The sequence below is a fragment of the Hypanus sabinus genome, chromosome 20 (genome assembly GCF_030144855.1).
Source record: "Hypanus sabinus isolate sHypSab1 chromosome 20, sHypSab1.hap1, whole genome shotgun sequence".
Classification (NCBI taxonomy): Eukaryota; Metazoa; Chordata; class Chondrichthyes; order Myliobatiformes; family Dasyatidae; genus Hypanus; species Hypanus sabinus.
In genome coordinates this window covers 67602492-67626897 of record NC_082725.1, presented here as the reverse complement: position 1 = coordinate 67626897, position 24406 = coordinate 67602492, and the positions used below count along the sequence as shown (strand labels likewise).

Here is a 24406-nt window from a genome sequence, read left to right as displayed (position 1 = left end):
CCACCTCCGAATCTTGCGCCCGAGCCCTGATTGCCACCTGGATATCTCGCTTTGGTGTACCGGCCCACATTACCTCCGACAGAGGCGCCCAGTTCACCTCCAGCCTGTGGTCAGCTATGGCCAGCCTTTTGGGGACTCAGCTGCACCACACCACTGCCTACCACCCACAGTCGAACGGGCTAGTGGAGCGTTTCCACCGTCACCTGAAGTCGGCCCTCATGGCCCGCCTGCGAGGAGCCAACTGGGCGGACGAGCTTCCCTGGGTCCTACTCGGCATCCGCACAGCGCCCAAGGACGACCTGCACGCCTCGTCGGCCGAGTTGGTATACGGCGCACCCCTGGTCGTCCCCGGGGAGTTCCTACCAGCCCCAAGGGGGCAAGAGGAAGATCCCGCAGCAGTCCTGGGCAGACTACGCGAGAAGCTCGGTAACCTGGCCCCCATACCCACTTCACAGCACGGGCGGCACCCGACCTGCGTACCCAAGGACCTACAGAACTGTAAGTTTGTGTTTGTACGAAGGGGCGGGCATCGGCCACCGCTGCAGCGGCCATACGAGGGGCCATTTATGGTGCTCCGGAACAACGGGTCCACGTTCGTGCTGGGCGTTGGGGGGAAAGAGGAGGTTTTCACGGTGGACCGCCTCAAACCGGCCCATGTGGACCTGGCGCAACCGGCCGAGTTTCCGGCACCTTGGCGCAGAGGCCGACCTCCCAAGCAGGTTCTGGCCCAGACTGTGGACATTGGGAGGTGTATTGCCGGTTCTGGGGGGGGTTATGTGGCGACCCATTTCCTGGCACATCCGAACCGGCTCACAATTAGATAGCCTACAGGGGTTTGCGAGCACAGAGCTTTGGAGCCTCTGCGCCATGGGGGGCAGGTTGAGGGAGGCTTAAAAGTGAGGCTGAAGATTTCGAATAAAGTTTTTTCCTTCGACTGCAGTTACCTACTCCATGTTGTAATTTTAGCGCTGCGTGTAGCACACCGCTACAACATCTTTCCAGAATCTGTCTCCCTATATGCTCCTCGATATCCCTGTTACTATTGGGTGTTCTATTTGAAAAGAAAAACTCCCAGTAGAGTTATTGACACAAAGTACACTGCAAATGCTGTGGTCCCCCATTCTGCCTCGGGTCTCGCTGATGTAGGCTGCAATAGATTACCCCAACAGACTCACAAGTGAAGTGTTGCTTCACCTAGAAGGACTGTTCGGGGCCCTGAATGGTGGTAAGAGAGGAGGTGTAGGGACAGCTGTAACACCTACGCTTGCAGGGATAAGTGCCAGGTGGGAGATCTGTGGGGAGGGATGTGTGGACCAGGGAGTTGTGGAGGGAACGATCCTTGTGGAAAGCGGAGAGGGAAAGATGTACTTAGTGGTGCTTCATCCAGCACCCCTCCGCTCTGTCCGCTACAACAGACAGGAACTCCCGGTTGCCACCCACTTCAACTCTGCATCACCTTCCCATCGGATATGTCCATACATGGCCTCCTCTACTGCCATGATGAGGCCAAACTCAGGTTGGAGGAACAACACCTCATATACCGTCTGGGTAGTCTCCAGCCCCTTGGTATGAACATCGAATTCTCTAACTTCCAGTAATTCCCTCCCACTCCCTTCCCCCATCCCACTTTCACTCTGCCTCCTCTTTCAGCTGCCTATCACCTCTCTCATGATTCTGCCTATTTCTACTACACACAGTGCTTTTCCTTTACATTCCTTCTTCACCTCTCCTGCCTATCCCCTCTCCCACCCCTTGATCTTTCCTCTGATTGGTTTTCCACCCTCCCCCCACCTTCTTTATAGGCCCCCTGCCCCCTCCTCCTCCAGCCCTGACGAAGGGTCTCGGCCCGAAACATTGACTGCTCGTTTCCACGGATGCTGCCCGACCTGCTGAGTTCCTCCAGCGTGTTGTATGTGTAAGAGTTATTGACCCCTTCCTATTCCTAACTTACTAAATCCGTAGACATTCCTTCCGTGTCTTCCTCCTTTTCTGCAGCTGTGACACTATCTCTGATCAACAGTCCCTCCCTCCCTGTCCTTTCTGAAACATCTAAAGCCTGGCACCCGAAGTAACCCTGAGCCATCGAATTCTCTGTAGTGCCACCACATCATAGCTCCAAGTACTGATCCACGCTCTAAGCTCATCCGCTTTGTTCATAATACTCCTTGCATTAAAATAGACTCATCACAAGCTATCGGTCTGAGCACGTCCCTTCTCTGTCACCTGCCTATCCTCCCTCTCACACTGTCCACAAGCTTTCTCTATTTGTGAGCCAACTGCCTTTTCCTCCATCTCTTCAGTTTGGTTCTCACCCCTCAGCAATCCTAGTTTAAACTCTCCCCAATAACCTTAGCAAACCTTCCTGCCAGGATATTGGTTCCCCTGGGATTCAAGTGCAACCCGTCTTTTTTGTACAGGTCACACCTGCCCCAGAAGAGGCCCCAATGATCCAGAAATCTGAATCCCTGTGCCCCGCTGTAATCCCTCAGCCACACATTTATCCTCCACCTCACTCTATTCTTATACTCACTGTCACGTGGCACAGGCAGTAATCCCAAGATTACTACCTTTGTGGTCCTGCTTCTCAACCTTCTTTCCTAACTCCCTGTAGTCTGCTTTCAAGACCTCCTCTCTTTTCCTGTCTATGTCCTTGGTACCAATATGTACCACGACCTCTGGCTGTTCTCTTTCCCACTTCAGGATATCGTGGATGCGATCAGAATCATCCCAGACCTTGATACCTGGGAGGCAAACTACCATCTGTGCTTCTTTCCTGCGTCCACAGAGTCACCTGTCTGACCCTCCCCCCTAACTATAGAGTCCCCTTTCATTACTGCTGTCCTCTTCCTTTCCCTATACTTCTGAGCCACAGGGCCAGACTCTGTGCCAGAGGCACGTCCACTGTTGCTTCCCCCAGGTTGGCTGTCTCCCCCCCCCCCCCCCCAACAGTACTGAAGCAGGAGTACTTATTGTCAAGGGGTACAGCCACAGGGGTGCTCTCTAGCCTCTGACTCCTGCCCTTCCCTCTCCTGACTGTTACCCACTTATCTGTCTCCCCAGGCCCCGGTGTGACTACCTGCCTATAGCTCATACCTATCAGTTCCTCACTTTCCCTGATCAGATGAAGGTCATCGAGCTCCATCTTCCATTCCTTAATGCAGTCCCTGAGGAGCTGCAGCTCGACGTACTGGCACAGATGTGGCCATACGGGAGGTTGGGACTATCCTGGACTTCCCATATCTGACACAGAGCACAGAACACTGGCCTCACACGCATACTTCCTGTCTGTAATTTACAAAGATAACCTACTTCAGCTTGACCCGCTATTGTCGAAGCCCCGTTGAGCCAAAGACTTCCTACTCTGCCTCCCTGTACTCCGCCGCCCACTCCTCTGATGCCCGCCCTATGAAGCTGTCTCCTTTTTAAACTCTTCTCGCTGTTCTCACTGGCTGATGTCCACATACTTGCGCAGTTGTGCGCCAATGAAGTATAAGTGTGAATTTCTGTGTAAGGGGAATTAGAAAGCAGAGGACTTGACTAACTTGCTTATGCCACAATTTTAGTACTATGCCTGATTGCAACTCCATCACAAAAATAGAAAAGGAAGGAAAACAACAAGTGCAAAAGATATTAGTTATTAGAAAATAAATGAACAGCTGCAGCATGGCTCTGAATTATGATGCGACAGCCTCTTAAAATTATTAAATAATGGCCATTATTGCCAATTACATTTGTCACACAATAAACCACAAAAAGCAATGACTTCACTCAATAACTACACTTTTTAATCTTGATTAGTGCAAACAGCTCTTATTCATTACTTAGAAGGTTGTGCAAAATTGTCATGTCTTCTAGAACTGAGAAATTTCTATAAATGCGCAGAGGAGGGTATCCTGTCTGGCGGCATCACTGCGAGGTATGGAAACGCCAGCGTCTAAGAACAGAAAAGCCTACAAAAAAATGGTGGATATAGTCCTGTCCATCAGAGAAGTCCTTCCCTCCATTCTGTGATCTTCTATTCTGAGGTTGTGGCCTCTGGTCCTAGACTACCCACTATAGTAAACATATTGTCTACATCTATTCTATACAGGTCTTTCAATATTCAGTGGGTTTCAATGAGATTCTCCTCATTTTTGTGAAGGCCCAACGTCATGTTGGTTTCTGAGATCATTCTTGTGAGCCTACTCTGGAACTTCTCCAATACCAGCTCATCCTCTCGTAGATGAGGAGCCCAAAACTGCTCACAATGCTCCCTAATTTGATCTGACCATGTCTTACAAAGCCACTGGGCTGCATCCAGTCCTCTCCAAATTAACATTCTGCCAATTTGCTATCTGTTTGAAAAGAAACTTTAGCTATACGTGCTGAGGAGCTTGCCATTACCTAAAAAAAAATGCTCAGTTTCCACATCACTTAAGTAAATTGTCTCCCTGTTCTACACGATTCTAATAGAGAGAACCTTGTTTACAGAGTTACACCTTGCAATTTGAAAAGCAACATTGCTTCAGTTTCAGTGGAAAAGTTTTATTTTCTGTTTTAATGTTAGAACACCATGGTATTGTTTGTTTTGAGAAAAGGGAAAGTAGTATACATAGGAATAGTTGGCATTTCTGTCTTTTAATCTGATGGATTAATAGGGCTTGGTGTGTATATTTGGTCTTGACAGCTTTGAAAACACTGCAAAATCTAAGAGATTTGTTACTGTACTGCAGACATTCAAGCTCTGATCTCTTCAGGTGGTTGTAAACAGTAACTGCAAGGTTCATATGTTTTTTATACTTTTTAAATCTCAATGAAGAAATGTCCGTTTTTTGCCTGTTAGAAACTGTACCTGTGACAGGACATGATGGTGGATGGAAGGATCGCTTTCTGCAAGCCATGCTCCTCTGGGAGAAAAGTGAATATCAAAACCAGGTTAGATTGCATGCTGGAGAAAGAAATCTGGCTGATTTCAGACCTGTCGGAACCATGTAAATATGACTGACTCATAGTGGAAGATGAAAGACTTAAATAGTTAAAGTAACTAAGTAAGTTAAAGTAAGTAGTTTAATATTGAAATCACAGTAAGTGTTTACAACATACTTCATAGTCAAAGTAAATATTGTTGCCACAGTACAAAGCTGTAGATGCTAAAAATCAGGAAATAATATGCAGATCAAAGAGCATTAGTGGATAAAGCATTCCAAGTCAATGATCTTTCATCAGAACGAAGCATAGATATTGTGAGGGTGAGGGAGAAGAATGAAAGAGATAATGGGGTGGGGTGGGGCGGGTAGATGGAACACAGGGGAGTATGTATGCCAACTGGTCATGCTGAAAGTTAAATGTCTAAATTAAATATTGATGTACTCCTATCATGAATTTAAATCTCATTGGTTCTGAGGAGAATTTACAAAAAAACTAAGTGATCCCTTTATTCAAAGGCTCAGTTACATAATTAATGAGTACGTAAATTCCTGACTACAGAAATAGTACGTTCTTGTCCCTGTAAGATGTCAGGTTTAGGAAACCCTGGTTTACAAAGATATTGAAGGTTTGATCAAGAAAAAAAAGAGTAAGTTAAAGGAAATTATTATTGAGACACTTGAGGCTTATTAAGTATATAGGAGGGAACTTAAATTAGAACAGTAAAAATGGGCTCTGAAGTTATCTTTGCAAATAGGATCAAGTAGAATACCAAGATCTTTTCTAAGTATATTAGAAGTGAGAGGGTAGCTAAGGAAGAAATGTTGGGTAATCTATGCATGAGCCAGGGGCTGTGAGCAACATCTAATTTAAATATTAGTATCACCAGAGGAAAGGATTTGGGGGCTAGAGATTTAAGGGAGGCTGTTTTAATGAAGCACAGCTATACTAGGAAGGAGGAAATATTTGACCAGATTAGGGTGGATAAATCAACAGGGCTGGATGGGATCTTTCCCAGGATACGGTGAAACAAGGGAGATGATTGCCGGGTTTTTGGAGATTTACGCTGCTTTGGTAGCCATGGGTGGGGTGCCAGAGGGCTGGAGGATGGCCAATGTTGTCACCTTGTTTGAAGATGGTAAGTCTGGGAACTGCAGGCCTTAAATCAGTGGTAGGGAGATTGTTGGGGAAGATTCTTAGGAACAGGATTTGCGTCCACTTGGAAAGGCAGGGATTTGAATCACTGGAATCAGCATCATTTTATGCAAGGGAAATCATGTCTATAATCTTTTTTTTTAATTTGGGTATGGAACTAAGGAGGTGGAAGAAAGCAGGGTTGTAGATGTTGTATATATTGACTTTGAGGTTTTTTGACAAGGATCTACATCTTGGACTGTTCCTGAAGATTAAGGTATATGGAATCCAAGGATCTTGGTAAACAGGATCCAAGATTGGCTGTGTGATGGATATATCCCTAATAGGAAATTAACCAGTGGCCTACTGCAGCAGTCAATGCTGGGATTATTATAGTATATACATATAAATTACTATGTTGAAAATGTAGTGGTAACAGAACAACTGATGAACTCTTAGAGAGCAAAGAAATTTGTTTAAAGGCTCGAGTGGTACATCACCTGAAAGTTGGGCAGAGGGGTGGCAGATGGAATTTAATGCAGAGAGTGTGAGGTTGAAAGTGGTGACAGGTGGGTAAGGTAGTGAAAAAGGCATTTGGTATGCTTGCCTTCATAGGCCAGAGCAGTGAGTAAGAGTTGGGACCTTGTATTGCAGATGTACAAAACACTGGTTAGACTGCACTGGGTTATCATTTACAGTTCTGACGCCACACTGGAAGGAAGTGGTAGCACGTGTGTAGAACAGATTCTCGTCAATGTTGCCAAGAATGGAAGGCATTAGCTGTAAGGAGAGGCTTCCCGTTGAAATGTAGGAGACTAAGAGATGCACTTGCAGAGGTTTATAAAATTGAGAAGCATAGATGATCGGGATCTATTTTCCAAGGGGAGCAGAGTTTGGAGCACACGCGAGATATGAGATGGGAGAATGTTTTCGGTGGTTTTCTGGAATGAGCTGTCAGGAGATGGTGGAGGCAGATACAACTATAATGTTTAAAAGGTGTGTGTGTGTGTGTGTGTGTGCGCACGCGCACACACACAAAGTAGAGTTACATGGGTAAATGAGATTAATGTAGGTTGATGACATGATCAGTATGGATAAAGAACGCCACAGGGTTTGTCTCCATGCTGTGCAGTTCTGACTCCAAATTGAACTCACCAACTGCCTTGTCTTTTTAATCTTAAGTTTATCTTGCTCAACAGTGGGTGACACCAGTTCCTTAAGTTATAGTGAGTTAAATCAGCAGGTAGTATAGGATAATTTAAATTCTTGCTCTGTCACTGTGCAGTGAACCATGTAAGATCACTGTGCATATTTGTTGCCGACAGGATTAAGCATAGCTTTACGACATTTGGCTACTGTTTTAACATAGTGCTATGTCCCTCTGTTAACTTTCATTTTGGGAAAACATCTTTGACTGGGAGCTCATCAACACCAGTGAGGTCATTTCCCCTATGAAGAAGGCAGAAAATTAGTGACATTTTTTGGTACTTGCATTCAATGAGCTAATCAATTAATATTTCTTTTTCCATTTTGTTTTCCAGACCCTTATGGAAAAAATTGGGGAACTCAAGGATGTGTGCAGTAAAAAAGAAAAGATAATTCAGTCAACCAAGATGATTGTGAAGTTCAGGGAGGCAAACATAGCATATCTGGAAAAGATTTTGAATAGTTCTCACAGTAACCTGTCTCCAGATGAAAAAGATGCAGTGATCATTGAACTGAAGAAAGAAGTCCAAATTTTAAAAGAGCAGGTAATACAACCAGCAGGAAAGTTGCATGCATAATTTTTTTTTAAAGCACACACTTGTCTTAAGCAAGTTGCCTTATAACAGAGTAATATAATTGAACTGCCAGTCTTTAAGAACTGAAGGGTCTTGGCCCGAAACGTCGACAGTTCTTCTCCTTATAGATGCTGCCTGGCCTGCTGTGTTCCACCAGCATTTTGTGTGTGTTGATTGAATTTTTAATTAGTTGATTAACCAGTTTGGATCTATGCATTTGAAGTTAACTATACTTTTACAACTAGAATATCAAAGAAATGTAGTTGTGAAAGTTCTTGTGGTCCAAAGTGATGCCCATCATGTGGGGTGTGTGGAGCTAGGCCTTGTTTAGTTCTATTTAGAGAGCATATCGTTCCAGCTTCTTAACCTGGTATATAAGCTCCAGGGGTTCTACTCTCAGACAGAATTTCAAAATTACATCAATGAAATTTCAGTTGCTGTCAGTTTTCGCCTTGACAGCCTCTTTCCCTCTGCAGTCATATTTCTAAACAGTCCATGAACTCTACCTTCATATTCTTTTTTTGTATAACTTAGTAACTTTTATGTCTTTGCATTGTACTGCTTCTGCTTAAACAATAAATTTCACAATTTAGGACAGGACTAATAACTATGATTCTGATTCTGACATGGTCCATCTCTGCTTTCCTTCATTTCCATCTAAAGATCAGCGAGACATAATGTGCATTGCAACTACTTCCTCCCGTCCTGCCTTTTTACGAACTCCTTTCTATTGATGCTGTTTCTCCATCTTTGTTATATTTGCTTTAATAAGTTTGCTTAGAGTTGCCTCTGAAATAACTTTTCTCATGATCAGTGATATTCCTTTTAATGCAGTGGACAGAGCTGTTGACCATATCTCATCTAATTCCTGCATTTTAGCACTTGTTCCTCTTCTGGATAGATTTTTTTTATGGTCTTTGCCTTCCACACAGATATCAACTGATCATCCATTTCCAACAGCTCCAACAAAGTTCCATCACCAGGTGCATCTTTCCTTCCCTTCCCTTCCAACATTTTGAAAGGAATGTATCCTTTAAGACTCCCAAATCTACTGCTCTGTTCCAATGTATTACTCCCCATATTGTATTTTTCCAAGCAATTCCAAGTGATACAACCCTTGTCCTTTCATCTCTAAACTTTCCACCATTCAGAGATCCAAATGTTCTTTCCTTCCCACGAATTTTTGCAATGTTATGTGCCTTTCATTTTCCCTTGTTATCCACAGTTGCTTCATCCTCTCTTTTAGAATACTTCTTTGGGATGAATTTATCTTGTGTCTTCCAAATTGCTCCTAGAAACTCCATCATTACTGCCTTGCCATCATCCCTAATAGTGTCTCCTTCCAATCAGCTTTGAAAAGCTCCGCTCTTATGCCTCTGAATTTTCTCTTAACACTTAATCTACCAAATGCAACACCTCATATTTGACTGAACAAAACTTCATCTACCATTTTCCACAAACAGATCCTGGAAAGGTGTAATCATAACAGAGTTGTCATGATGGGAGATTTTAACTTCCCAAATATTGATTGGCATCTCCCTAGAGCAAGGGGTTTAGATGGGGTGGAGTTTGTTAGGTGTGTTCAAGAAGGTTTCTTGACACTGTATGTAGATAAGCCTACAAGAGGAGAGGCTGTACTTGATTTGCTATTGGGAAATGAACCTGGTCAGGTGTCAGTGGGAGTGTATTTTGGAGATAGTGATCATAATTCTGTCTCCTTTACAATAGCATTGGAGAGAGATAGAAACAGACAAGTTAGGAAAGCATTTAATTGGAGTAAGGGGAATTATGAGGCTATCAGGAAGGAAATTGGAGGCTTAAATTGGAAACGTTCTCAGGGGAAAAGTACGGAAGAAATGTGGCAAACATTCAGGGGATATTTGTGTAAGGCTCTGTATAGGTACATACCAATGAGACAGGGATGTTATGGTAGGGTACAGGAACCGTGGTGTACAAAGGCTGTAATAAATCTGGTCAAGAGGAAAAGAAAAGCTTAAAAAAGGTTCAGAGAGCGAGGTAATGTTAGAGATCTAGAAGATTATAAGGCTTTAGGAGAGCCAGAAGGGGCCATGAGAAAGCCTTGGCAGGCAGAATTAAGGAAAACCCCAAGGCATTCTACAAGTATGTGAAGAGCAAGAGGGCAAGACATGAAAGATTAGAACCTATCAAGTGTGACAGTGGGAAAGTTTGTATGGAACCAGAGGAAATAGCAGAGGTACTTAATGAATACTTAACTTCAGTATTCACTATGAAAAAGGATCTTAGTGATTGTAGTGATGACTTTCGGCAGACTGAAAAGCTTGAGCATGTAGATATTAAGAAAGAGGATGTGCTGGAGCTTTTGGAAAGCATCAAGTTGGATAAGTCGCCGGGACTGGATGAGATGTACCCCAGGCTACTGTGGGAAGCGAGGAAAGAGATTGCTGAGCCTCTGGCAATGATCTTTGCATCATCAATGGGGACAGGAGAGGTTCCGGAGGATTGGAGGGTTGCGGATGTTGTTCTTTTATTCAAGAAAGGGAGTAGAGATAGCTCAGGAAATTATAGACCAGTGAGTCTTACCTCAGTGGTTGGTAAGTTGATGGAGAAGATCCTGAGAGGCAGGATTTATGAACACTTGGAGAGGTATAATATGATTAGGAATAGTCAGCATGGCTTTGTAAAGGGCAGGTCATGCCTTGCGAGCCTGATTGAACTTTTTGAGGATGTGACTAAACACATTGATGAAGGAAGAGCAGTAGATGTAGGGTATATGGATTTCAGCAAGGCATTTGATAAGGTACCCCATGCAAGGCTTATTGAGAAAGTAAGGAGGCATGGGATCCAAGGGGACCTTGCTTTGTGGATCCAGAACTGACTTGCCCACAGAAGGCAAAGAGTGGTTACTGTTCATGATTTTTAAAAAATGATCTGGATGAGGAAGTGGAGGGATGGGTTAGTAAGTTTGCTGATGACACAAAGGTTGGAGATGTTGTGGATAGTGCGAAGGGCTGTCAGAGGTTACAGCGAGACATTGATAGGATGCAAAACTGGGCTGAGAAGTGGCAGATGGAGTTCAACCCAGATAAGTGTGAAGTGGTTCATTTTGGTAGGTCAAATCTGATGGCAGAATATAGTATTAATGGTAAGACTCTTGACAGTGTGGAAGATCAGAACGATCTTAGGGTCCGAGTCCATAGGACGCTCAAAGCAGCTGCGCAGGTTGACTCTGTGGTTAAGAAGGCATATTGTGTATTGGTCTTCATCAATCGTGGAATTGAATGTAGGGGAGGTAATGTTGCAGCTATATAGGACCTTGGTCAGACCCCACTTGGAGTACTCCGTTCTGGTCACCTCACTACAGGAAGGATGTGGAAAGGGTGCAGAGGAGATTTACAAGGATGTTTCCTGGATTGGGGAGCATGCCTTATGAGAATAGGTTGAGTGAACTTGGTCTTTTCTCCTTGGAGTGAAGGAGGATGAGAGGTGACCTGATAGAGGTGTATAAGATGATGAGAGGCATTGATTGTGTGGATAGTCAGAGGCTTTTTCCCCAGGGCTGAAATGGTTGCCAAAGAGGACACAGGTTTAAGGTGCTGGGGAGTAGGTACAGAGATGTCAGGGGTAAGTTTTTATGCAGAGAGTGGTGAGTATGTGGAATGGGCTGCCGGCAATGGTGGTGGCAGATACGAGAGGGTCTTTTAAGAGCTTATTAGTAATTTCTAAGATAGGGACGTGTTCTGCACAGCTTTGTGGGCTGAAGGGCCTGTATTGTGCTGTAGGGTTTCTATGTAATGCAAACATCTCTGCTTTTTGTATTTGTCAGAATGGCTTTCCAGGATTTTACAAAAAAGAAGAACTTCCTCAGTCTTTTGCACTTAAAGGAGAGAATGAAAGTTGAGGATATTTACAATGATTTAAAAAATATGTCCATGAACATGACATCCCATTCATAATCTGGTAGCAATTACTGCTGATGGGGCCCCAGCAATGCGCGGTGTGCACATTGGTTTTATAGCACTGTGCCATAATGACCCTGATTTTCCCAGATTATCACTGTGTGATTCATCAGCAGGCCTTGACGTGTAGGTCGTGGACTTTTCTCATGTAATGACACTGTTTAGGATTTTAGGCTTAAAAAGTTTGGTGACCACTACAATAGAGCAACCCCAGGCCTGTGCCTACCTCCCTGTCCTTTCCAATACAATGTGTATCCCTGGATGTTAAGCTCCCAACTGTGATATTTTCACCGCAATTCAGTGATGCCTACAATGTCATGCCCGCCAGTTTTTCTCCATTTATGCAGCCTTACCGAGATTTGTTCCATAGACCTGGTATCTGCAGCACGTCACATTTCACGCTATTGGTTTCTGTCGGCTCCACTTAGCTTTGTTCAGAGGACCTATATACAGTTTATCACATGGGAAGCCTAAGCTTCAACCTATCGTAGGTATTCCATTTGTCTATGTCTTTCCTTGTTCTCTGTAATACTAACCTGTTTAATAATCTTTTCAGATATTTGACCTGAAGCTCTTGTTTCACTTTATGTAGATGCTGGGGTTTTCCAGTATTTGTAGTTCTAATTTTCATTATAAAAGGGTAACTGTGATTCATGTAACAAACCTTGTATAAAGTAACATAATTTGTTATCAGACTGAGCAAGACTCTCGAATAGCCAGTTATGCAATGGAGAATCGTGCTTTACGAGAGGAAAACAAATATCTGAAATCCTTGGAAAATGTGAAACGCGCCAAGGAAATGTCTCTACAAATGACTGCTAAACTGGAAAGGGCATTTTTGGAAGCCTCTACCTCAGAGAAAAATGCTGGAGGTAACAAAAATCTATTTTATCTTTTTCGAAATCTGTTATCTTCATAGTTTGAGAAACAACTGAATTCATTAACTGTATATTTTTCTCAGTAATATTTTGCTGTTGTATCCAATATTATTTTTGTTTTGAATCGTTATAAAGTGCTCTGAAAATTTTCAGGTCAAACACTTTACACGTCTCCTGTAAAAGTTGAGAACATATCTGCAGCCTCACAACAAAGACTTAAAGCTCAACTTCTTCAAGCACAGAATGACTTATCTTCTGTAAAGCAGGAATATGAGGAGTTCCAGCAACTGGCCAAGTAAGTAATTTGGAAGTCTCTTATCAGATCAGTAAACATAAATCAGACAAAGCAATGTTTTCATGCTCTCTGTGTATTTTGTGTTTATATAGACATGAATCAATTAGTTTCAGTGGAAGTAATCTCTTGCTCTTTGGTTGACACATTTGAGGAGATTATTGGAAGTAAATTAATGGATCGACAATTTTCCGGAGTTGTAGGCTCTTAGCTATACAGCACAGAAAATGGTATTTCAGTCCAACTTGTCTAAACTGATCAAAATATGCATCTGAACTATTTGTCAAGTTTGCCTGTGTTGGCTCCTCCCCACCTCCAATCTCTTTTTTTCATCCATGTACCTGTCCGAATTTCTGAAATGTAATTGCACCTGCCTCTACAGCTTGCACTGGCAGCTGATTCCATTTACCCACAACCTCCTAAAAGGGAGCCAAGGGGCAAGATATTCCAATCTTGCCCCTCTCTCAGTATACCTATACTGAGAGTTTTTGCCTCCTCAGCCCCGGTAGAAATATTGGCCATCCAACTTGTCAAATCCTCTTGATTTTATTGTCAATTCATCTCTGGCTCTCTCCTTCCTGTTGTTTGATATTCAGTTCACCATGCTTGTGTCATCTGCAGACGAGGTTGGAACGGAATCTGACCACACTTTTGCGGGTGTATATGGAATATAGCAAGGGGCTGAGAACACAACCTTTCAGGGCAGCAATGCTGAGGATAATCGTGAGTGAGGTGTTTGTGTTCTGAACGTGGCTAAGACTATAGGACCAGACAATAATATTAAGGACTTGTGCTCCAGAACTAGCTGTGTCTCAAATCAAGCTATTGCTGTATGATTACAGTGCAGCCATTTACCCAACACTGGAACAGTTACTCTTTCCAAAAAGAGCACACCCAATCCAGCTAATTACTATCTAATCTACCTTCACTGAATCATCAGCAAGTGATGGTTCCGTTTAGTGTTATTAACCTGCTCACTGCTTGCTTTAGGTTTGGCAAAGACCATTTGCATCCAGGTCTTATCAGTCATGGTCCAAATATTGGACGAAAGAGCTGAATTGCAGAGGAGGGGGTGATTCCTTTGACACCCTGCAGCATTATACAAGTAACATTGAGAAGCCTTGGCATCGTTACCTCCTCAGAGCAGGAGGATTGTGTTTGTTGAGAGTCATTCAGTCCAGTCTCCGACATCACTGTTTTGGCAAGTGCTGTAGGCTAAGCATCTTGAGTTTTCATCAGTGACATTCTTTCCATCTGAAGCCAAGCCCAAGAGGAGAATTTTCTGAAATTCTGTTTTTTGTTGAGCATTTTTTTTATGAATGGAGGTTTGTTATTCAGGAAGAAGCAAATGGAATTAGAATCTGAAGTCCACACCCTTGAGAAAGCCAATCAGCATTTGGAAAATATTTTGGAAGCGACTCAATCTCACAAACGTCAGGAGGTCTTCCAGCTAAATAAAATGCACGCTGAGACGATCAAGGTACGAACTGATTCATAATCTGCTTAAAATCTTCTTTGCATCAGTAATGCAGAACTCTCAGATTTTGTTTTTTGAAGTATAACTAATTTGAATGTGAAATTGAATGATTATTTCCTTAATTTGCATTTTTATTACTAAAACTTGCAAGGTTGTGAAACTTAACACTATTATTGAAGCATAGAAGAGGGAAAAAAAAGCCCTTTCCTGTTACAGTTTATGTAAAACACTGCACTGGCGTGTTATAGACAATAGGTGCAGAAGTAGACCATTCGGCCCCTCGAGTCTGCACCGCCATTCTGAGATCATGGCTGATCATTCACTATCAATACCCAGTCCCTGCCTTGTCCCCATATCCCTTGATTCCCCTATCCATCAGACATCTATCTAGCTCCTTCTTGAAAGCATCCAGAGAATTGGCCTCCACCGTCTTCCGAGGCAGTGCATTCCACACCTCCACAACTCTCTGGGAGAAGAAGCTCTTCCTCAACTCTGTTTTAAATAACTGACCTCTTATTCTCAATCTCTGGTACTGGACTCTCCCAACATCTGGAACATATTTCCTGCCTCAATCCTATCAAATACTTTAATTATCTTAAACGTTTCAATCAGATCCCCTCTCAATCTCCTCAATTCCAGCGTGTACAAGCTCAATCTCTCCAATCTCTCTGCGTAAGACAGCCCTGCCATCCCAGGAATCAACCTAGTGAATCTACGCTGCACTTCCTCAATTGCCAGAATGTCCTTCCTTAAACCTGGAGACCAAAACTGTACACAATATTCCAGGTGTGGTCTCACCAGGGCCCTGTACAAATGCAAAAGGACATCCTTGCTCTTGTACTCAATTCCCCTTGTAATAAAGGCCAATAAAGGTATCTGAAATAAAATAATACAGTGGGATTACCCAGCAGGATGAGGTTGTCTGTTTCCAATGACAGGAGACCTGTGCAGGAGAATATTGAAAGTGGAAAAGCTGTTGCACTGTGGCAGTTCCACTGCCTTGACCTTGGACGTCTATGTCCATTGATGCGGGTGGTCACAAACTGGGGCCCTCCTTGGTTGCAGTGGATGACCATGACTTCTGTGCCTTCACTCTCCAGAGTGTTCTACAACTGCCATCTCATAACCCTCACCTGCTTTAGCTCACCTGTCGAAGCGGTGTACCAGGGAGTGGCTGCTGTTGCATGCCAGCAGTTACTTGGAGCTACAGGTGAGAGCTGAGTGGCCAGTGGGGACCAAAGGTGAGTAGCTGCCCCAGAATGGAGGCAACAAGCTCCTTCAGAGGCGGTACCCCTTCCTGGACATGACATGCACCCCATCCAGCAAGGTAACAAATGTTAATGGACTTTTAAGACTGACCTTTTCATCATTTCTTAAGGGACTGTAGTGGGTTGCTGTTGCAGTTATGTTTATTTATGATCTACTATTATGTTTTCAAGGGTTGTTGTGGCAAGCTCTGATTTATCTCCTTGCCCTTGTACCAACCATCACTGGTATGAGATTTTATAACATTTTGTCTCTAATATTTATTCTGTCCTGCAATAGAACATGACACCAATTAAGTCTGTGGGCAACCTAACACCTCAAATAATTTTACAACCGAGTCCTGATGGAGCACCTGAAGTTTGTGCAGAGAAAGATAATGCTGTAATTAATGAGTCTCTGCCACTTGATATGAATGGACAAGCTTATGAAGCTATTGTTGAAGAACTTCGAATAGTTCAGGTTAATGTTCAGTTAAGTATTTTACTGTTCTTTTCTATATTAAAAGCTGGAGCATCAAGGCTAAGAGGCAACCTGATTTATGAAATTATGAGAGGTATACGTTTGATAGCCTTTTAGCCAGGGTGAAGTCATATACTGAAGTGAATAGATGTGAAGTTGGAAGGGGAAAGTTTAAAGGACATTTATGAGGAAAGTTTTTTCATTAAAGCTTTTTCACAGAGAATCGGATTGGGAAGAAAAAAATCATTAGAAGAATATGACTAAGATTATTTAATAAATGACCAAATTTGGTGAGTTGTGGGCTGCCTTGCACAGTATTCACTGATTTAATATTTTGATGTGCGTGTGATAAATAAAGCTAATGTTTATCTTTATCCTTTACCCATACGAAGCATTTCATCATTTCATTACATTGAGGTAGTACAAGGGAAAACAATAACAAAATGCAGAAGAGAATGTCTGTGTGCACTGCGATATGTGCAAGATAACGGGGTATATTACAAGTTCAAGTCCATTTCCTCATACTTGGAGGCATTCAGAAGTTCTATAACAGTGAGATAGAAGCCTGAATTGAGCCTAGTGGTTTTTGTGTTTTCGGCCTGACGAAAAGGGAGAGAAGACAGAAGGCCCTTGTTTGGAAGGGTTTTTTGATTATGCTGGCTGCTTGAATGAGGTAACGAGAAACGTAGTCAGCGCCTTGCGGGGACATTGATTTTCACGATATATTGAACTGGGTCCACAACTCTGCAGTTTCTTACAGACTTGAGAAAAAACTGTTGCCATATCAAGCCATGATGCATCCAGATAAAATGTTTTCTATGAATTTCATTAAGAGTTATGTTCAGAAGTACATAAAAAGCAAGAAGTTAAAGCTGTCTTTTGGCCTTTAGGAGCAGTTGACTGACCTCCAGACCAAGCTGGATGAAGAGGAGAGAAAAAAGGTGAAGCTTCAGCAAAATATTGACAAACTGGAAAGCCATTCCACCAAGTTGAACGAGGTAGACAATTTTCTGAAAACATGCTTAAAATATGGAGTTCTTATTTCTGTGTTCTTTAATTGTTTTTTATTCTATTCTTAAAACAAGCTTAATTTCAGTCCCTATAACTGGATGCTAGCATTTATGTGGAACCATGACAAATGTGATTTCTTTTTATTATGAAGCAGAGAAATTTGAGTTCACTATCTTTCTTTTATCATCCTCTCCATATTTAAGCTCTCCTCCCTCAATTCATTGCTATCTCCTTGTCCTTGCCTCAGTTGCCAGGGTCTTGATCACTGATGCAGCAATCTCTAGCCCTTGTGTTCTTCATTAACTCGTGCCCCTTTCTAAATCAATTTCTTCAAGCATCATATCTCAGAAGATGCACTTACAAGGTCATTACACATTTAGGCAACCAACTACTTGGTACTTGTTTTTGCATTTGCCATAATTCTTGTGCCTAATTATTCCCTCTCCTTTTCCTGTATTTCCTTGTTTCTAGTAAACCATATTCAGCCTAATCTAATGATGCTCCTCTCCCAGCATTGGTTTAAAAATTAGTGGAGGAGCTCAGGTGAGGTAGCATCAATGGAAAAGAATAAAGTTGACATTTTAAGCTGAGAATGACTGAAAACAAAAGGAACCAATTACCTGCATTCTGGAAAACAGTAGGAGGTATTTCTGCTGGTGATGGACTTACTAGAAATCATCTTTCAATATTCCAGGGATTCTTAGAGCATTTACCACAGACTGGAAGGAAGCAAATGTCTATCTCCAAAACAGGGCACTTTGGGGTGGAGGGAAGATTGTGGGGAAATAGCATGATTGGGTAGTGTCAATATTATTTATGAAGGGGAAAATCATATTGGACAAATGTCCATGTTGTAAACCAGTAGAAGACACAAGGAAAACCAATTGATGTTTGTTTGAGCTTGAAAGGCCTTGCTAAAATGCTTAAATTATTTGAAAAACTAATTGTGGTGCACCTAATCAGCGATGAACTGGTGTGAATGGAGGATTGATAAATGGATAGAAAAGGTTGGGAATAAGTGGATCATTCTTTCTTTGTACTGTGACTAGTTGGGTATTGCAGAAACAAGTGCAGGAGCCTGAGCTGTTTACATCAACGATCTGGAAGAAGGTATCAAATATGTATTCAAGTATATATGTTGCAGTATGGACTGTAAGGAGAATGAAGGGGAGATTACACAAACTGTGTAAAGGGATGCTTATGTGGATGGAGTATAATGTGAAGGAAAGGTTCTCCGATGGTGAGAGAATGAAAGGGTGTGTCCAGGCAGGCTTGGGGAGTCGAATAAGCAATTAGGGAGGAAATGGAACGAGTGGTTCGCCTGGCTTATCTTCTAGCTAGTCTCCTTCCCCTCCCCCCACCTTTTTATTCTGTCATCAATCCCTTTCCTTAATCATGAAGAAGGATTTCAGTCTGAAATATCAACTTACATAGATGCTGCCTGACCTGCTGAGTTCCTCCAGCATTTTGTGTGTGTTGCTTTGAATGCAAGAGATGGTATGTGTGTAGGGCTGTTGTGAGATCTTATCTGGAATATTGAGCACAGGTCTGATCTGTCTACCTGTGTAAACAATAGGAATGTCTGTTTCAACAGTGATTCTTGGGATGAGGTCTATGTTACAAAAGGAGATATTAAGCAGTTGGGGCCTATATATCCTGGAGTTTAGAAGAATGGCAAGTGATATCTCTGAAACATTCATAGTCAGACAGGGTAGATGCAGGGATGACTGGGTGACTAGAACCATGGTCAGTCATTTGGTGTAGGGAATAGAAATTCCTGCACTGGATGGTGGTGAATCTTTGGAATTCTCTACCTAAGAAAACTAAGGCTCAGTTAATGAGTATATTCATGAAAATAAATTGTATTTCTATATGTTAAGGGATTCAAGAGATGGGCATACTGGAGAAAAATGGCACAGGGGTTAAATATCAGCTTTCAGCTCATTAAATACAGTAATGGAGACAAGGGTGGATGAACAGTCAACTAGCTACTTTCTGTGTCCTTGTCTTCAAACTAATTGTTTCTCCTTCTCCAAACAACAGCCCCTTCCTTCTGCCAGAGACTTTGTGATTGTGTACCAACATGCTCATAACTCCATATTCTGAAACTTTTCAATTGAATGTCTACGCTTGCAGCAATATTACTAAAACTACAAAGGCATCTTCCTTGACTGTGATCCTGTTGCGCTAATGTGGCCTATTATTTGAAATTGTGTATTATCTTTCTCCACTGTCCTATTTGTCCTTGAGTATTGTGAACAGTTCTGGGCTCTTAATCTAAAAAAAGATATGCTGGCATTGGAGAGGGTTCAGAGGAGGTTCACAAGGATGATTCTGGGAATGAAAGGGTTATCATACGAGGAACGTTTAATAGCTCTGGGCCTGTACTCACTGGAATTTAGAAGGATGGGGGGGGGTGCAAATCTCATTGAAACCTTTCAAATGTTGAAAGGCCTAGACCAGGGGTCAGCAACCTTTACCACTGAAAGAGCCACTTGGACCCGTTTCCCACAGAAAAGAAAACACTGGGAGCCGCAAAACCCATTTGACATTTAAAATGAAATAACACTGTATACAACGGTTTTTTTTGCCTTTATGCTATGTATAAACAAACTATATTGTGTTGCATTTATGAAATTGATGAACTCCTGCAGAGAAAACGAAATTACATTTCTGCATGCAACAAAAACATTTTGAACTCCGAAAAAAAGACGTTGGGTTGAAGGTTACTTTTAAGTAAAATATTCAATGTCTATTTGAGTCCTTGTATTTATGAAAAACGCCGAACTTAAATTTGCCGCCAGCAGCAAACCAAAAATAATGTCAGCCAGCTGTCAGCCTGAAAAATAAAAGGACTATTTCACTGAACAATGAAAACATATGAATATGAGTAAAATAATAGGCAATTAAAATATTTATCATACTTGGTCAGGTTGACTCACACCTGCCAATGCAGTCATATTCAGTAGGGATGGATCGATGCTTAGGGGAGTGACCGGGAAGGATAATGTGTTTTTTTCCTCTCTGAACTCACAGAAGCGTTTCCCAAACGATGTTTGCATTGCAATGATTGCAGAATGTAAATACTCTGAATTTATCATGTCGTGACCTTGTTTGAACTCTCTCAAATTGGGGAAGTGAGACAATGTGCCTTTCTGTAAATCTCTGGCAAGCACTTGCGCTCGAATGCCAAAACATCCTCCAACATGTTTAGGGCTGTATGTCCTTTCCCCTGAAGAGCTGTGTTCAGCGTGTTCAGGTGCGCTGTCATGTCTACCATGAAGTGTAGCTTTTCCAGCCACTCTGGCTGTTCCAACTCAGGAAAGGTGAGCCCTTTGCTGCCCAGGAACGTTTTCACTTCTTCCAGACACACGACAAAGCGTTTCAGCACCTCCCCTCTGGACAGCCAGCGATAAAAACACGTTGTAGCGGTGTGCTACACGCAGTCAGTAAACTGCAGTCAAAGATGGCTTTATTCGAACTAAACAGCCTTGCTTTTAAGCCTCCCTCAACCCGCCCCCCATGGGCGCGGATGCTGCAAAAGACACGTACTCACAAACCCCCGTAGGCTATCTCCCTTAGCCTGAACGCTGGCTAATTGTGAGCCGGTTCCAATGTGCTAGGAAATGGGTCGCCACAATGTCTTATTTAGATTGTACAAGATCACCATAATCTTCAAATTTAGAATTACATTTCAAAAACTAACAAACTAACATAAAATACATTTTAATTAAATACTGACCAATTATTTCCCAAAGCAACAGGGAGCCGCAGCACAGAGGTGAAAGAGCCGCATGTGGCTCCGGAGCCGCGGGTTGCCGACTCCCGGCCTAGACAGAGTAGAAGTGGAATGGATGTTTCCCATGGTGGGGGAGTCTAGGATAAGAGGGCACAGCCTCAGGATAGAGGGGTGTCTATCTAAAATAGATGCAGAGAAAGTTCTTTAGCCAGAGGGTAGTTATTTTGTGGAATTTGTTACTACAGACAACTGATGAGGCCAGATTGTTGGGTGTATTTAAGGCAGAGCTTGATAGGTTCTTGATTGGACAAAGATTACAATTTAGGAGCAGGTTCTTCCCCTCTGCCATTCGATTCCTAAATGGACATTGAAGCTATGGACACAACCTCACTTTTTTTAATATATAGTATTTCTGCTTTTGCACATTTAAAAAAAAATCTATTCAGTATACATAATTGATTTACTTGTTTATTTATGTTTTATTTTATTTATTATTATTTTATTTTCTCTCTCTGCTAGATTATGTATTGTATTGCTGCTGCTAAGTTAACAAATTTCACATCACATGCCGGTTCTGATTCTGAGAAGGCTAGGCAACGGGGTTGAGGAGGGGGGAGAAAGGATCAGCTGTGATTGAATGGCAGAGCAAACTCAATGGGCCTAATGGCCTAATTGTACTCCATTGTCTTATTGTCTATGGTCCAATGTTGACCAAAGCTGCAGGTCTCAAATTGATGCTATAAAATGCACTGGAGCATCTTGGAGCATCAAGATGTGCAGTTTTACACATGAAGCACTAGTGCTGTGCCAGTATTTAGGGAAAAGGTTTAACATATGAATGTTTCATGGCTCTAGGCCTATACATGTTGGAGTTTAGAAGAATGAGGGAGAATCTCATTGAAACCTATCAAATATTGAAAGGTCTATCATAGATGGATTGGAAGTGTAGGAGATGTTTCCTATAGTGGGGGAGTAAATGATCAGAGAGCACAGCTTTAAGATAAAAGGGTGTTCCTTTAGAACAGAGAGGAGGAGAATTTTCAGTAGACAGGATGGTAAGCATATAGTATTCATTGCCACAGTCGACTGGAGACTGAGTAATTGGGAATATCAATAAACCATAGTAAGGATGAGGTTTTTGTATACTTGGAGGCACACAATAAAATAGGCCAAGATCAGCATGGTTTCCTTGAGGGGAAATTTAGCCTGACAAATGTGTTGGAATTCGTTGAGGAATTAACAAGCTGGATAGACAAATGAGAGTTGGTAAACGCTGTTCACTTGAATTTTTATAAGGCTTTTGACAAAGTGCCACGCATGAGGCTGCTTAACAAGGTAAGAGCCCATGGTATTACAGGAAAAATATCAGCAAGGATAGAAGATTGGCTGATTGGCAGAAGACTTCAGTTTTGGTCTCCAACTTACAGGAAGGATATTAATAAGGTTGAAAGAGTGCAGAGAAGGTTTACAAGGATGTTGCCAGGACTTGAGAAACTGAGTTACAGAGAAAGGTTGAAAAGGTTAGGACTTTATTCCCTGGAGCATAGAAGAATGAGGGGAGATTTGATAGAGGTATATAAAATTATAATGGGTATAGATAAAATGAATGCAAGCAGGCTGTTTCCACTGAGGCTAGGAGAGAAAAAAAACAGAGGTCATTGGTGAAGGGGGAGAAGTTTAAAGGGAACATGGGGGGGGGGGGTTCTTCACACAGTGGTGGGAGTGTGGAATGAGCTGCCAGATGAAATGGTAAACACGGTCTCACTTTTAACACTTAAGAAAAACTTGGACAGTTATGGAGGGATATGGGCCAGGTGCAGGTCAGTGGGACTGGGCAGAAAAATGGCTCGGCACAGCCAAGAAGGGCCAAAAGGCCTGTTTCTGTGCTGTAATGTTCTATGGTTCTAAAAATGGGAATATAGGGTTTTCTTTCTGGTTGGCTCCTGGTGACTAGTGTTGGGACCACTTCTTTCACATCAATTATTTGAATGACGGAATTGATGGCTTTGTGGCAAAGTATGCAGATAAGATAGGTGGGGGGGGCAGGTAGTGCTGAGGAAGCAGGGAGTCTGTTGAAGGACCTGGACAGATTGGAAGAATGGGCAATGAAGTGGCAGATGGAATATAGTGTAATGAAGTATTCGATAGAAGGAATAAACCATAGACTGTTTTACTAATATGGAGAAAATTCAAAAATTTGAGGTGCAAAGGGACCTTGTGCAGGATTTTCTGCAGGTTAACTTGCAGGATGAGTGGACTGTAAGGAAGATGCACGTAATGTTCGCATTCATTTTGAAAGGACTAGAATATAAAAGGAAGGAAGTAATGCTGAGGTATTGAAGCCTCATTTGGAGTACTGAGTAGTTTTGGGTCGTGTGTTTAGGATGGAGTGTGCTGACTATGGAGGTTCATGAGAATTATTCCAGGAATGAGGAGCATTTGATAGCTCTGGGCCTATACTCGCTGAAGTTTAGAAGAATAAGACCATAAGACACAGGAGCAGAATTAGAAAGCTCAGCCCATTGAGACCATTTCATCATGGCTGATCCTGGATCCCATTCAACCCCATTCCATATCCCCTGATGCCCTGACCAATCAGGAATCTATCAACTTCCACTTTAAATATACCCACAGATTTTGCCTCCACCACAGTCTGGCAGAGCATTCCATAAATTCACCACTCTGACTAAAAAAATTCCTCCTCCTGTTCTAAAGGGTCACTCCTCAATTTTGAGGCTGTGCCCTCTAGTTTTGGATGCCCCCACCAGAGAATAGTGGGAAAGCTGCTTACAACGCAGATGGTGTGTCTGACTCGGGAAACCTAAGAGGACTATGGCAGCTGCTGAGGGATGTTAAAATTGCATGTCATACCAGTATCCAACATTATTTAAACTGTAGTTATTGCTAATGATACATTTTCTAAAATTACAGCTCCTCCCCCAGGTTATGACAGGGTTCAGTTCATGTGAACTGCCTGCGTTACAACAGTTCGTAAGTTGGAAACCTGGCTATGAACAGAGTTCTAATGTGGCAGGTGAGGTTTGCAGTCCTGCAGCAGACTGCAAGTCAGTCCCACTGGTCTCCCAGGCACTCATTGTAAATGCACAGGCTGTGTACAAGTCGAGCGTCATAAACTGGGGAGGATCTATATAAGGATTAGTCTTTAGATTTGTATGCAAACCTGACATCTTGTTATTTTTAGGACCTTGGTAACATCTATTATTTGTAGAATTTTTGTTTTCTCTCTGCTTGTATTTATTTTAGAATACACAGATTTAATGGCTGTACATAATTGCAATTAAGATTATATTTAAAAAGCAAATACTAATTATTTTCTATGAAACTTTTGTGTACATTGTTCAGCTCCTCATCTCTGAACGAAATGATAGAAACAAAACCCAGCAGGAGCTCATTACAAAGACTAAATCATTGGAAAGTGAGCTGCAAGACTGTCTAACTCAAAACAATAGTAGGTGAAATCTATATTTACTTTATTACAATAGTATAATGATTCAGCTGTTTTAAT

At 42.3% G+C, this 24406-nt stretch overlaps 1 protein-coding gene across 1 annotated transcript in view; it reads left to right on the top strand.

Annotated features, from left to right (window-relative positions):
• kif15 (kinesin family member 15) overlaps positions 1-24406 on the top strand; it is a 186170-nt gene that overhangs the window by 81494 nt on the left and 80270 nt on the right. The window contains exons 12-19 of the mRNA XM_059945706.1: positions 4823-4914; positions 7581-7790; positions 12453-12630; positions 12790-12931; positions 14267-14408; positions 15951-16130; positions 17021-17128; positions 24244-24349. Of these exons, the coding sequence (XP_059801689.1) occupies positions 4823-4914; positions 7581-7790; positions 12453-12630; positions 12790-12931; positions 14267-14408; positions 15951-16130; positions 17021-17128; positions 24244-24349 (1158 nt within the window). The remainder of the gene's footprint in view (positions 1-4822; positions 4915-7580; positions 7791-12452; positions 12631-12789; positions 12932-14266; positions 14409-15950; positions 16131-17020; positions 17129-24243; positions 24350-24406) is intronic.